This window comes from Python bivittatus, unplaced genomic scaffold (assembly GCF_059951505.1).
Source record: "Python bivittatus isolate LINGU-HERP-01145 unplaced genomic scaffold, Pbiv_v1 ctg000330_np1212, whole genome shotgun sequence".
In the NCBI taxonomy this organism is placed as follows: domain Eukaryota; kingdom Metazoa; phylum Chordata; class Lepidosauria; order Squamata; family Pythonidae; genus Python; species Python bivittatus.
The window spans coordinates 17,054,946-17,070,898 of record NW_028277058.1 but is presented as its reverse complement, the minus strand read 5'-3'; the positions used below and the strand labels follow the sequence as shown (position 1 = coordinate 17,070,898).

Here is a 15,953-nt window from a genome sequence, read left to right as displayed (position 1 = left end):
GTGTTTATGTGCAATAGAAAAGCAGATAGAGCATGCAACAGTTTGTTCTTTATTGCATCCAGATGGTTAGAGTTTAAGGGAACTTCCTGTCTTTTGCTCTGCTCTTAATAACTAACTCCAGATCCATAATTCAAATGAATTTGTCCTCTTCCTTTTATTCTTTTTCAATGTCCAACTTTCACAGTCATACGTTACCACTGTTTTAACCATCCTGGTACAAGTTGTCACAGAAATACTTCTGTTTTGATTCATGATGTCATCTCTTCCAGTTCTTATAAAATATTTGCTGTGTAAGTGAAACAAATATGTGTACAATATATATTCTTGTCTCACTCCCTTTGCTGTTCTGAACCACTCTATTTCTCTAAATTCAGTTATTATAGTAGCTTCTTATCCACTGTAGAGCTTCCCCAGAAGAATCATGTGTTCTGGTATTAGTATTAATATAGTCCAGAGTTTTACATGTTTTATATAAACAGAGACATTGCTCTAGTCAATAAAACAAGACTAAACCTCCTTATATTTTCTTGTTCTCTCCATTATACATCTTAATTATTTGATGTCATGTCCAACTGCCTGTCATTTGGCATCTTTCTTTTCATGTACAGTTCTATTCTTTTTTGTAAGTTCTTAAGCAAGAAATTCCTTGTGTGAGGAATTAGCATGCATTCTTGTGCATCTCCCTTCTTTTATACAAGTGTGTACAGCAATCTTTTCCAATCTCTGGGTCATGTAGATTTGTTCTGTTTTCATTGACATACACCTGAGCACACTTTTACTGCCTTTTGTTCTATAACTTTAAACCATATTTCTATGTGCTTTCCTATTTGACATCAGCTATGTTAGCCATACTTTTCACTGTGATATTTCTGCTCTTTAAAATATTCCTTATTTTCCTTTTCTTGTTTCCTTCTATTTTTTAACATGTTCCACAGATATCTTTCATTAACATATCTTTTATTGTTCTTTCTCACCTAGAATTGAAAGGCTGTATACAATTATCCTACGTTCTTCCCCTTTTATATTTTGTCTTTTTTTAGCTATCATGATAATTTATTCTGAAAGTCACTTGAAACATTTCCTCTTTGAGATTTTGGGAATATTCTTTCTGCTTTGGTTTTCCATGAATTCTTGTATTGCTTCTCATAGTTCTTCAGGTTCTCTTTTGCATAAATTAAGCATACTGAATCTTTTCCTTACTTCTGATTGCATGTTCTCCAGGTTGAATCTTGCTGTGACACCTACTTACTTTAATTTTCTAAAACTAACTCATATATTTTATACTGGTAATTCCCAGTCTGTTCCCCAACCTATACTTGGAAATGTCCTGCCTGATTGAACTGTAATTCTCCATCGTCTTCTGTTCAGATTCCAATAATGTGTATCTAGTGATATCCATGGAGGGAGACTATTGCTATGTTGCTTGACACAAAAGTTGACAATAATTACCTTCACAAAATTCTTCTAGCCTCACTTCTGCATTAATGTGTTTAACAAGTCCAAATATTCCTGTAATTCCAGGTCCATCAATTTTTCCAATTTTGGCATTCTAATTTAGGCATCATACTCGGGAAGACATATGTGAATGAATATGTGTGTCTGTGTCATAGCATCCACTAATGTTGCAATACTAACTCTGTTTATATGATGGTCCTCAATGTTTTCATGTAGTGATCTGCATGAAAACAAGTTTGGAAAGTGCTGTTTTATGAAATTCAGCATCCACTTGAATAGTAGCACAACTCCCAATCCATATTTCTACATTTAAAAGTACAAAAGATATGCTACCAAATGTACATTATTCTCAATACTTTCATGTTGGCAATTAGGTATAGGTATAGATACACAACTCTCTATAAATAAATAAAAATACTGTAACAGGCAACTGGGAGTGATTGAATGTCTATCTTTAACACTGGAAAAAGTAATTTGGGAAATAGGGCATTTCATTTAAAATTCTGATTACTCATAGTGGGAATCAGCCATCTAGGATACATACATATTTAAGAACCCTTCCTATGCAGTACAGTAGCACTGAATCGCTATATTTATTGAAGATCATGCTGTTCTGTGCCAAAGATTTAAATGGAAACCTTGACTAAATGTTTATCTTGAAATCTGAAAGTAGTTTTCTTAGGCAGGATTATACTTGTTCTTCAATAATTAACCTCACAAGCTCACAATGTGATCTTAAAACATGGGGCATTGTAATTACCTTTTAACAAATTGGAAACAGGGCAGAAGCTTCCACAAAATTGAAGGCTGCCATCAAAATGATGAAAGCAGGATCATGCTGTTGTGATGTGAGGCATGTGTACAAAAGGCAGAGTTTGTGGCACACTGATGTGTTGCTGCTTTCGTCATTTGCCCCCTTTCACTTTCCCACCACATCCACAAATGTTTCTGAAACAGGGCCTAAGAAGGGTATATGTTCACTCCATTAGAGCTTTTTCTAATAATGAATTCAGGTTGATGCCAACATTCAGCCTCCATATCTTTCTGCAAGGGAAAACTTTCACTTACCTAACCTAAACATCCTCATTGTAAATGCATCAGCAGAACCAGAGCCAGCCAAATATATTCTACTTGTATTCTCCAGATCATTATTATGAGGAAGTAAATATTTCATTTTTGAACTCTCTAGGTGCTGAACAATGCAGCGGAATTGTGTTTAATTTCTAATCTATTTTAACATTAGAGTTATGTAAATTGGATTAAAATGCAGATTTAAATAAAAATGGAAATGCCTGCTGAAATAATTTTAGGCTTGCTTTTCACTGTAGCTTAATTTTGGTGATACTCTAGCTCCCTCTGCTGTACTAATAACTACTGCATTCCCAAATGTAAAAGCAAGAATTACAGATTTGATTCTCTAGGTTTTTTCCCCCCCCCTTCTAGTAAAATCATTAGGAAATAGTACAGATTCATATTATACACAAAAGCAGTGGCTTCTCAAAATTATAAATACTTTGGAAGGTGCTTATTATCTCCTTGTATTTTAAGGTTAAAGCATATGCTGACTGCTAGTTATTTCTGTAACTGTACAAACAAAATCCATCCTCTTTAAAATCTTTGCATATTTCAGAGATCACTGCTGGCGACAGCATGTAGTCATCTCCCAAAAAAGTAAAGCAGGGTCAGACCTGCTTAATGTTTGGATGACAGACCACCAAAAAAACCTGGTCTATAAACTAGACTGGGAATTTGGAAAAAGTATTCTGGAAGATTGTGTCAGACCAGTTCCCTAGCATTACCACGGAAACTTGGTAATACCTATATAGTCACCAAGAGTTGAGCTCAGTTCATATTTACCTATAATTATGGTCCTTCAGATCCAACTCATCATGCACAACCCAACACAATTGGGTTATAAGTCTATATGGTATAGATGTTTTCTGAGAAGTAGATTGATTTGCCACACTGATCCTCAGGAACAGCTTTCAAACACACGCCAAGCCAACCCAACCCTGTCATTAGGCAACCACCCCAAATGGTGATGTGGGGGGGGCGAGATAACCAGAGTAGACCCATCCCCACCTGTCTCCTGAACCTCCTAACTCATTCTCTTCCACTGTACTTCCACTGTACTACACTTCCCCAAAGCTAGCCTGCCATGCTCAGGTGTGATTAGGGATATTAGCCCATTCCCAGGACATAACATTCAGCTCTTAAGCCAGTCAATTTCTGGAATAGGGAGGAGTGCCATTTTATTTGCTACCTCAGGCAACAAAATGTTTTGGGGCATTTTGACTATGCTGGTTGGGAAAAAGGAAGTCCAGCACATCTGAAGGCACCAGACCTGAGAGAGTTGTTGCATAGCCTTGTCTAGGTACCTTGAAAACTTTTGTGTATAGGAATATTTCTACTACAAATCACAGCAGATAAAATGACTCAAATAACAAGGACAAGAGTACCTGAAGGAGAAAATCACGGTGCAATTCTTTAGCATACACTTGATCTCATGAATCACTGTACCATGTTACTACACAGGGTGTCAGATGAAAAACAGTTAAGTGTGTGACTTTCCTATGCCTCTTGAAAATGCACCCATGCTGGAAAAAAATCTTAAAGAGGAAACTGGAAAATAACTAAGTCAAAGGCTAACAAGCATGATTATGCCATTGCAAAGCTAAGCCACTTATATCAAGAGGGGTCTTTTAAGAATTTAGTGTGCAATTTTCTCCATAGGTGCAGAAAATATTTTCTAACTGCTTTACTTCTGATAGAGTCACTTTGCAGCCAGCAGCTATGCAATAGTGGATCATTGATAAAATTACTGCTTGAAAACAAGATTTAAAAAACCTTGACATGAAACATTTGGGGGGGGGGGGGGAAGAGATTAGTTGTGATTAGATCATTAGGGATGTAACTCTAGAATGCTCTAGAGAATGCTCCACAATGGGACAGTAAATGTGCAGGCATACAGATTGTGATATAAAATGTTTGCAATTCCCCCCACCAAGATCCCCAGTTACATCTACTGGTCTCATCAGATTCAGCAGGAGAGGCATCTACTATGGAATGTCAGCTGATGGGACCCAAGAAGAGGGCTTTTTCTGGCATGGTGCCTGCCCTTGGGAACGTCATTCCCCTGGTACTTAGATTGGCCCCAACCCTTCTGGCCTTGGCTTGGCAGTCCAATTGGAGCGGTGAGTCGCTTCAATGGTTACTCTGAATCGGATGTATTGATCATATTTACCGGCTGATTGTGATTATGTTTTTGTGTTTGAGTTCTTAACAGTAGTTTTCATATAGCTGTCTGTTTGCTGTTTTTATTTACATTTTTTTATTGTTCTTGCTGTTGCATTTAATTGCTGTGAGCTGCTGTAATGTCCAATTTCAAAGACATACAGTAGACTGCATTTTCAAAAGGGAGTAGCCAGCCTAACTTGGCAAGTTCTTGGATTTTTAACTTTTTAAAAAAATTGTTTAGCTTACATTTGTCAGGCAGATATATCTGAACACACATGGTCTTCTTTAGTTCAGAAGCATTCACTGGAAGTAATAATTATTTTAATATAAGGCACATGCACATACAGAGGGCAGGACTGGATAAAAACTCAGTGTGAATCCCAAATCCAGAATGGATCAGAATAATTTACATAAAGGGAAATGGAGCAGTTCCAATTTGTTATGTCTCCAAAAACTTCCACAAAGCTATCTGTCCAAAAAAAAAGCCCCTCCCCCCAATGATGGAGTTTTCAGTTTCCAGAGATAAGGGGATGGGGAAAGAAGAATGGAGAGAAATCACTGGATTCAGTAAGTATACTTTCTGACTCTTCTACTCTTAACAGTATTTTGAAAGATAGAGAGTTCTTTGACACCATCCTTTCCTTTCATTTGTACATATGCACGCACTCCCCCCCCAACACATTAATCTATCTGCCTGAAATTTGATACAGATTTTCTTCATGACAGGATTTATTTTCGCTGCAAATTTCAATATGGTCTCTCTCAAATCAAAGGTTAATGGGAAATTTTTTTTAATTAAAGGAGTGTTATTTAAATATTCCTCCACCTGTGTTTACGATATTTGGCTTTTCCCATCTCTTAGTGGTGACCTAAAGCTCCTGCAATTTTCATCCAATTCCAGTGAAAAGTAAAAATGTTATTGGGCTGTGCAGGTTGGCTACAATTCAGTTTGAGAAAAGAGATCCAAGTTTTAAAAAAATCAAATAAATTTCACCACACAAAGGTTGCTGAAAGATCAATAAACCCAGGACAGGAATGAGTAAAAATGGTTAGACATGGCACACTGTATTTGGGATGCATTCTGAGTCTGTTACAAAACAAGAATTTTGTGATTTTTGGTTTTTTGTTTATGGAAGACATTGACTTATTTCACAGCTTTGGGTCTGATGATCTTCGCATTCTGTTAAATGACAGAAACACGTCGTCTAGCCACTTGGAATAAAGCATATATAATTAAAAATGGCCTTTATTCAACCAAGGATGAAAAAACAATTGCAAAACTAATTGGTAGTGGAATATACACAAACAGGCATCTGCAAGATCTTTTTGCACATTTGCCAAAGTGAGTGAAGCTCAGTTGTGCTGCAAACCCCTCCCCTTTTATACGTGCATGCAAAAGCAAACAAACAGTGTCGAGCTTGCAGCGAGATGCTACTTTCATCATTTGTTCCCCCTTGCCCTACCCATGGATGTCTCTGTTCACAAAGACCCATTCTGCTCATTGAAAAAAATAGTAATTACTAGATCAATTAGCTAAATGAAACACAGAATGGAAATTAAACAAATTGGATATACAGTCTCCAGGGTCTCCAATTATCCTCTAAAATGGTAGTTTGGACCTAGAGGTGAACAGTTTTCATTCATAGATTTTGGTAGTAACGGTGACGGTTCTGAAAACCTTTATATGCATACTTTGCATCCAATTTGCTGTGAGGCACTCTGTCAAATGGTTCGTGATCATTGAAACAGGATTCAAAGACTTCATCTACTGCTTTCTCTGCCATCTCTTTAGTAATATTTCTAACAGCCAGCATGGAGCGAACAGCTTTCGTTCTTACACAAGTCTGAAACAGGTGATTAAAAACAAGGTCAAGGCACATGCAATAACATCTGATCAACTGAAACTTTTGTATTGGCGTTAAAAAGGTAATAATTATAAGCTCCATGGATACCTTCAAATATATTACTATCTAACTGAAAAGCCTTTTTATTTTTTCATTTTCCACATTAGATGTATCACTTGGAAGATACCATAATGTAAAATTCAAGTCAATAACAATTTATGAGGATAGTTTATTAGCTGTGTCATTTTCAAAAAAAAGTCATAAGCAACCTGGCCAATGAACAGTAGGTTTCTCGCCCTTAAACTCTATTCTTTTAGATGAGGGTTGAATGAAAAGTAATGCCTCCAGCTCCATAACTTCAGATTAAATAGGAATATTTTAATAAATAAAACCAAAAAAATCCTTGAAAGTTATTTTATCACCTGTATTTACTTCTCCATATAATCACTACCATTCACTACACCCTTCTGCCAATGGACAAGTTGTTAAAAGCCATCACAAAAGGACTTCACGTTTTGTGTCTTCAACCAGGTCCCGATAATCCTTTCTACTTCCTCCACCTTTGCCACTTTGAAAAAACGATTAAGCAGAGTATGGAAGCAGAAGAAGGAACTTTTGACTCAACGAAACAATGCTAGGCTTCATGCCACATGAGTCACCCAAGAGGCACTTGTGAAAGTGGATCTCACTGTCTTACCCCATCCATCACTCAGGCCAGACTTGGTGCCATGCGACTTCTACCTTTTCCCAAAACTGAAGGGATCCTTTGTAGGCATATGTGAGGAGCTGACAGAAGAACCAAAGGCTGGAGTTCTTTCATGCTTTAAGAAGGCTTTAAGAAGCTTGTCCATCATTGACAAAAGCGTTCAGAGAATGTGATTGTGTGCAGAAATAAATTCAGGTAACAAAACAGCTTATTTTGAGGGTTATTTTCCTGTTCCATCTATTTCAACAACGCTCTTCAACTAAAGTTATGGAGCTGGAGGCATTATTTCATGCAACCTCATACATAAAAAGAAGCAGCATAATGAGGGAGACAAAAAAGTGGTCTCTTATTTTTCTCATTGGTACTACATTTCTTTGTAAGATTTTTTTTTTTTTTTAGGTTTGCAGAGCCTCAAATTACAGAAGAAACTACTCCAAGGAAGACAGTTTGTGAACCAAATCTCTTCTTTTACAGATCATTATTAACTTACCTGTTGATGCTGCTTCAGTCCAAATCTAAACCGCATCATTTCATTTATGAGAGAACAATCTCCACTGAGATTAGATGCCCGAATCTATAAAAGATGCATGAACTAAATAGAATATTTACAGGAATGTTAACGCAGTATCACATTCTAAACCTTTTGTCCTAAAGGTTGCAAATCTGTACTTCATTTCCAATTTGTTATATAATTGCTGAAAAGAGGTTCAACAATCAAGTGGTTAAGAATAATTGAATTCTCTTGGTTATTCATATAGCCATTCTTCAGGGGTGCTATTAAAGTATCACTGCTGAAAGACTATCACCTTGATCCCATTTTAGAAATATAGAACAGGATCTTCTAGCTCAGTATTTCTTAACTCTGGCAACTTGAAGATGTGTGGACTTCAACTCCCAGAATTCCCCAGCTGGTTCAGGAATTCTGGAGTTGAAGTCCACACATCTTCAAGTTGCCAAGGTTGAGAAACACTGAGCTAGGTAGCAGCGTCTAGCTGAAACTGGCTGGTCTCAGAAAGCTAAAAAGGATAAGATTTTATTAGCATTTGGCTGGGAGACACCAGGAAACTCCAAGGCTGTAGGCTAGACTAGAAAGTATTTAAAAACTCCCCAAAGAAGGCAAGGCCAAACTGTTCCTATTTTGCTGTCAATAAACTAGATGAACATAAGCATGAAGTCGGTAGGAGTTCTGACTCAGCAGAGATTTTATTTTCTCCGACCAGTAGGTAATACTACCCAAACTGGCTTAAATGGTACCTCTTAAGATCTGATGGACATCTGTCAGTCAGTAAACTTCTGATTATCTCAGTAGGTGGCAGTATTTGATCTATCCTTTCTGAGGCTTGAAGCTAAACAGTGGGCCCTGCTTAGTCCTTGAATGGGAGATCACCAGATACTACCAGAATTATTATATTAAAAAGTTGAAAAAAAATCCCAGGAGGCAATTGCAAATTACTACTGTATTTTGCCAGGGAAACCACATGGATACAGCCATGAAGTCACAGGGTACCAAGTTCAACTCAAAGGAAATATCTTAACTATCAGTGTAAAAAGACCATGTTGCTGCCAGATTTCAGGATGTTTTGTTTGTGTGTGTTATATGATAACCTTCTAATTATGTTTAACAATCTTTAAACCTCTTTCCTAAACCATGGGAAGCAGCATGTTCTTACTTGCTGAAGCCAAGACAAAAAAAAAAAAAAAAGGGGGGGGGGAACTATTGTTCTCTATCTTCAAAATAAATTAGCTGATAAAATGTTTTCAACTGTTATACTAATTTAAAGAATTGAGTGGAGATATTATAGGTTATAGGTTGTTTTATGTATTTGCTTTTAAAAGCTTAGTTGCAGTGAGGGGTAGGGAGATATACTGCTTAGGTCAAACAGTGACTTAAATAATTGTTTGGAAAATGCAAAACATACTGCAGTTTCGCAAGCTATCTAACATGTCTAAATTGTTCTAGATGGAGGAGAGAATAGACAAGCGAATACGTTCCTACTATATCCACTGAAAATAAGTACATGCTACTCATTTAATAAACTATTCACATTACCCTAGCCCTCCTTTGCTCTCTCTGTCTCTCTCTCTCTTTACAATGTCCTGGCTCTGCTGTTGGGAACACACACACAAGCACATACTCACACAGATAGAGAGTAAAACTATTTCAAACAATCCAGAAAAAAATGGTGCACAACATAGTAATAATTTTGCCTTAGTATTTGTATATAAGTTAAAATAAATGAAATTACAGGTTTTGGGGTTTTTTTCCCATTCATAGTTGTCTATTCTCTTTTTAGCAATAGGAAAAACGAAGAAAACACATTTTCAGTCAATTGAATTTCCTATACAAATTGCCCAGTACATTTTACTTTTAAAATGTAAAAAGCAAGCAACCAAGCAAACCAAACAAACCAACCCTTCAAAATGTAATTGATTAATTTCTAAATTAGGACTATGAAATCGCACAATCCTTATGATGACTTCATAGTCCAAACACTGTGGAACTGTTGGATACACAGAGAAAACTAATATTGTGACTATAAGAATTTATCTCTTCTTGCTTATACTGAAAACAATGTATTAGGAATGGAACTGACTAAGCCTGTAGGGTGGAAGGTTGGAAGTCTGCAACCTCCTTTCCCAGAAGTTCTGTGGGTATTTAGACCCTGCCCCTGCCTCCTCCTTTAGGGTAGCCGCTTGGTAGTCCCGCTGCTGTCAGCTAATTTCTAGGGAGTGCTTCATCTACTATCCTCCTCCTTAACCCTAGCACATGAGAGAGATAAGGCTCTCACACCCCATGCTGCTTTTCTGGCAATTAAAGAATCCAAAAGAAAAGAAGAAAATGAAATAATCTGAATAATGCTACCTCATGGCTGCATTTCAGAGTAGGGTAACTATAGATTTCATCCCCTCCTCCTTGTTAAATTTTCTTTCTCCAGACCAGAGGGAGGGACTGGAGAATCTCCAGGGGCACATGGACAACCATGCCTCACTTGTGGGTGCAGACTTAGGATATCTACAGTCTGTGAATGTCGGAGCCTACCTAGAATACAGACTGACATTCACAACAGGAGTTAAGCAAAGAAACATAAAATATGACAGTAAGATTACAAAACTCTACTAATATATCTAGAAGTATGCTTCACTTAAATCAGTGGGACTTATTTCTGGGTGAATATGCATAAGACTGTGTTGTAGTGAAACTGTGTTGATATGTTTATGCCATGTGTGGTTCTGGCATCCTTATTAAAATATATTCGTAAAATTAAGTTTTTCAAACTTACCTCTGAACAGGCTAAGTGCTTTATATTATTAAACCAATCCACATGAGCACGGCAGTGATCAAATGCATGGATAAGTTCATGTGCAACCACTCTGTTCATTTGAGATTGACTACGTATATTGTTTTGGCACAGAACAATCTGCAAACAAAGTTAACCAGAAAATTCCAAAGACATTTTAACAATGTCTATAAGTTTCATGCATTTTAGTTTTAGGGCTTTCATGGCATATTGTGCTTTCAGGATTTTCCTGTTCTTTATGCAGCATTGTTCAACTATTCGCTAGATGTGGCACAAAAGAACTTGGGAGGACTATTCATCTGGCTTCCCCCTCTCTTTCCTCTTCTGGGCACGAAGAGCTTCCCAGAGACTACCTACACATATTAAAAACAAACTAACTACAAACTAAAAATCAGCTGCTATCATTACAGTCTGCCATTTCTATCATGATCTATACTTACCAAAAAATACTGAATGAAAAATATACAGCCCCCAGCGTCTGCTTATGCGTGAGAAGCACCGTGACCAGAGGTGGTTTGGACAGCCCATCACCAGGAATAGATGCTTTATCACTGAGCTCTGCCTGTCCCCAATTTATCTGATTTCCTGCTATTGTTATCCAGAAATAACACAGTCTAAACTTAATATAATGAAGTTAGCTTACAAAAAGATGAGAAAAAACTATTAATAGAATATGTTAACCCAACAGGAAAAAAAAAAATCAGAGGATTAACAGCAATACTTTATAAAATCTTATTTGAAACGGACATTTAAAAAAACTCTAATAAACTCTAATATTCAACACTGATTACAGACTCAACTATTTTGTCTTACTAACATCGCAGAACATAAAAAGCTGCAAGCATGAAGGGGAAAAAGTTCACAGTTTACCTGTGATACTGAAGAATCAAATCCTCCACCAACATGTTTATCACAATTTTCACATGAAATGTGTCGGTTATTGGTGACAGTGCTAAAACAATTGAAGAGTTACACATGTAACAAGTGACTTCAAAAGAAATATAATACATAGTATTCATATAATAATCTTTAGACATAAATTATCTCACCAGCCAGAATTCTTCATAGCATCAAGTAGCAGTTTAGCCTGTGGACCTAGAATAAACATTGGCATAGTAGTTCATTTCTAAACAAATCTGTTGTTCAAAGAAAAAAAAAATATAGAACACGTCTTTAAACACTACCCCAGAAACAATTTATAGATATCATAATCAGAGCACAAAAATGGACTTGATCAACTTAAGAGATACTACTGGTAAAATCCTGAGTGTTTACTCAGATATAAAATCTCCCTAATTAAAAAAAGTTTAATAATGTTCAAGTGTACATAAGAATTTTGCAGTCGAGGAACACAGAAAGTCTGTGTGGAATCTCAACTGAATGTTCTACCTTGATTAAAACTTTGAAAAAAAATACTCTTTTGATGCTGAACGCCCACTTCTAGGTATCACAGTAGAGACCTGAGACAAGAGCTCCCACTTTGCTGACTTTGCCAATCTTCTGTGCAGGTACAGAAGGAAATCAATACTTGTTAAAGGAAATCAACACTTTTTTTTTGCTGAAGGGTATCAACCTGTCAATGCTTAGACAGGAGCATAGAAGTAGAGCATCTTGCTCTTCCATAACTCACTGAAACTTTATTTCTATATTCAGAGAAAGAAGTGCTGCTTCACGGAGCCCTATTAGGAAGCTGTCTTAATAAGTTGTGTCCATCTAGCTTAAAATTGTCTTAAACATTGGCATAAGTTCTCCAAGATTTTAGCCAGCAGTCTTTCTCAGCTGTACTCAGATACAATGAATTGAACTGGACAACTTTGTGGTCTTTATACAAGTAGTCCTCACTTACAGACTGCCTCATTTAGCGACCATTCGAAGTTATGTGGTGTAAAAAAATAGCTTTCTGACCAACTCTTGCATTTATGACCATTACAGTGTCCTGCAGTCATGTGATCACCATGTGGGCACTTTGCAACTGGCTTGCGACAAGCAGAGTTAATAGAGAAGGAGGAAGTAAAATTGGACTTCTGGGGAAGAAATGGCAAACTGAAGGTGGCTCCACTAAAAGCGGAGCTGACGACCACAGCGGAATGAACAGCCACAAGCAGACCGGCTCTTTGTAATTCCTCTCTAGACAAGGGAGGACTTAAGATTGCCCACAAGTGTTCTAGGCAATTGGTCCTCATGAGGAGACTGCAAGAGAGCTGTCTCTGGTGGGTTTAGGACTCTAGGAGACAAGGGAATAGCCATCTTGCTGAAACTGCAGTTGGCACCTTCAAAAGGACACTGGGTTCACATATTTCCTATTCTAATCACTTTCAGAAATTGCTTGTTAACTGCTTTGCAGCTATTAGGAACCTTTGGATTGACACATTTTACAGCACCGGGTGAGTTTCTTTCAATCCTTAGCAAAATAAGTTTTAAATACAAGTTTAAGGACTTAAAAATTATTTTGGAATAAATAGTAAAAGACCGATTAGAACTTTGATTCTGGAAAGTTACAAACGGACTAAGGGTCCAGAAGGATTTGAAATAAGATTTTGGAATTAATTATAAGAATCCTTCCCGTGAGAAAATGCTTTTGTTTTGAGTTTTCTAAAAACAAAAACAAAAAAAAGATAGGATGAGACTTTGAAAGTTGGACACTAGAGGGAACCAGAAGGAACTAAAGAATACAATTAACGGAATAGAACACTTAAATTTGATAATACAGAATGAAACAAAACATTTTAACATTGGACATACTGAAGGATATTTTTGAACAATGGACCCAGAAGTTAATTTTAAGAGTGTCTGCCTCTATAGAAAGAGTGTGTTTCAAAGATACTATGAAAGAACAAGCTTTACCTGACAAGATTGAGACTGATCTGGAAGTAGATTTAAAAATGACAGGGTACAAGAATGATATGGAATAAGATGCTACACTGGAAATACAAAAGAAACTGGATGATGTCATAATAATTACAAGGGATATACAAATAACAAATCAAGAGAGTGACTTGGATAATTTTCCTATATTGGATTTATAAAAGAGGCTTGTTAAAGCTTTGAAGAATTTTGTGGGAAGGGACAAAGAAAAAATGAAAAGAAATCAAATTCTAGGACATTATATGAAGGGACTAAAGATCAAGATGTTAAAAGTAAAAGGAAGGAATATAAAGTTTGTTTATTTATCAAGGTTTAGTTATCTCTGGTAACCCTTAATGGACTGATCAGGACTGAAATGACAAGAATTTGTTTATAAATAAGAGATGGGATATGGGAAGAAGAGATCATTTGTTGTACTTGAAGGGAAGGTGATAAGTTACTAAAATTGTTTATACCTGTTGTGATGAAGGGAAAAGTCACTTCTTTATATATTTCTTTTCTTTTTCTTTACTATCTTCTTATTTTTTCTTTCTTTTCTATTTTTCTATTTTTTCTTTTCTGCACTTTCGATTTTTCTTTCTATCCTTTTATTTTTTTAATTTCTTTTTTAGTTTTTATCTTTTTAATTGTAAAATTACTATAAAAAAGAGGAGGAAGTAAAATTGTAAGTTATGGTCACATGATGTTTCACTTAACGACCATGGTTATTCACTTAATGTCCAAAAGAGAAGTGAAGTGAAGTCATGCCCATCGCAGTCATATGATTTTCCACTTAGCAATTGTGGTGCTTAGCAACCAAGTTGCCAGTCCCAATTGTGGTCACTAAGCAAGGACTATCTTTATCTTTTTCAAGAGTTAAAAGTTTTAGTGTAATCTCTTGCTTTGTTAATTATTTGTGGAAAAATTGGTCACTGTCAGGAGCTGCCAGGCCCAGGATTAAGAACTTTATAATCTCTATGTATCTCCCTTATGTAGTAGATCAAAAAATCAAGCATTATTTGCTGCAGCAGCAGCACCTACAGCTCAACCATTACAGCATCTGGCCTAGAGAAATTCATGTAACACTGTCTCTCCTTCTCATCCTATACTTATGTATTCAGAATCAAGCTCCAGAGGTCTCATTACGTTTACATAGGTGAAGTATTTTAATGGTAAATCTACATTAAATCCATACAGATTATACCTTGACAAAAAATAAAATAAATGTGTTTTTTACATAACAGTATCATGCAGTCAGCTTTACAAATAAGTTCATAACAGATAAGTTCAATAAAATGACCACAAAGAAACCAAAAACCCACAACTGCTAAACCTTTGCTGGAAGAAGACTAAATGCAATGTTGCTTTTAATGTGCCTTGGGTCAACATGATTTCTACTTGAGGAGAAAGCAAACTCTATCCATTTTGAAGAGAAATGGTATATTTGAGATTCCTGTTTCTTCCAACTATCCAGATAGGTGACAGGATCAACATCCTTGGCTAATCTTTATTCTTACTGTTATTGGTTGTTTTATTGAGTTTTATCTGTTGTGAGATGGGCATTTATTTTAAATGATTAAAATAAATAAAATAAATAACACTAGATCTTGAAAAATTAAGACCAGCAGAAAATTCCAGAGCTGTAATTAAATTGGGATGGGGGAGGGGAGGCAAATGAAGGCAAATCACAGCCATGGCCATGAAGTCACGAACAGGAGCTGAGCTTTGACTCAAATGAGTTTTTAGTTTATTCCCTTACTGCAGAAGACTACACAATTTGGCTCAGATGACATTTAATGAACCAGCAAAATTACTCACCAACCTTATTAATATAAACACTAAAATGATATTTTATTTTTGTTCTCTCCTAGGCCAAGTCTCCTGTGCATCAATCATAACCACAGCTGGAGAGGCAAGCATCCTCTTTGCCCCTAGTTGGTAGGTGCAATCTTGTAAACCACTTTGGTAAGATTATAATCCGGAAACATGGAATATAAATAATATTATATAACTGTAATAAATAACATCAACAACACCTACTACAATTCTGCATTATGTTCTCAACCTCCATCTGACAGCTGACTTTGAACTGCAGATCTCATGGCACAATACTGGTATTACTTAACTTAAGATGGGGCAATATATTTCCAAGGTCAGAATTACAATTTTATCACGTAGTAAAATGTAAGGAAAGGTATTAAGGATCGTGCGTTTGAGTGTATGGGGGGGGGTGCGTAATGAACACCTAGAGCTATTTCTCTAGGGCAGAAGGCGGTGGATTATCGCTTCCTCACTAGCAAGATACATTCTCAGGACCAGGCAGCCGACGGGGGACTTACTGGTGTCCAGAGCAACCTTCAGCATCGACTGGCACCTATGCTGGGAACCAAACAAGCCGGAGACTTTTCCCTTCAGCGACGGCTTCTTCCCCTGGCCGAGAGTTCGATCGGGAAACCGGCTGTAGCCGAAGTCCTCCTCCTGCTCTTCGCCACAGCCGCGACTCTCCGGCTGCGGAGTCTGCTCAGATGTCATCGGGGCTTCCCTCTCGCACATTCAAGCCCAGCCGAC

At 36.8% G+C, this 15,953-nt stretch overlaps 1 protein-coding gene across 2 annotated transcripts; it reads right to left on the bottom strand.

The window, feature by feature from the left end:
- Positions 1 to 5,920: 5,920 nt before the first annotated feature.
- ATP23 (ATP23 metallopeptidase and ATP synthase assembly factor homolog) lies at positions 5,921 to 15,938 on the bottom strand. 2 transcript variants are annotated; one of them, XM_007438038.4, is made up of 6 exons: positions 15,725 to 15,938; positions 11,591 to 11,636; positions 11,412 to 11,493; positions 10,524 to 10,661; positions 7,733 to 7,816; positions 5,921 to 6,536 (listed from the first exon to the last, which is right to left on the bottom strand). In XM_007438038.4, the coding sequence occupies exons 1-6, from the start codon at positions 15,936 to 15,938 to the stop codon at positions 6,333 to 6,335; spliced, it is 768 nt and encodes a 255-aa protein (XP_007438100.1). In that variant the 3' UTR covers positions 5,921 to 6,332. The 2 variants fall into 2 exon arrangements, with proteins under 2 accessions (XP_007438100.1, XP_025028843.1); XM_025173075.2 differs by lacking the exon at positions 10,524 to 10,661.
- Between the last annotated feature and the right edge of the window lie 15 nt (positions 15,939 to 15,953).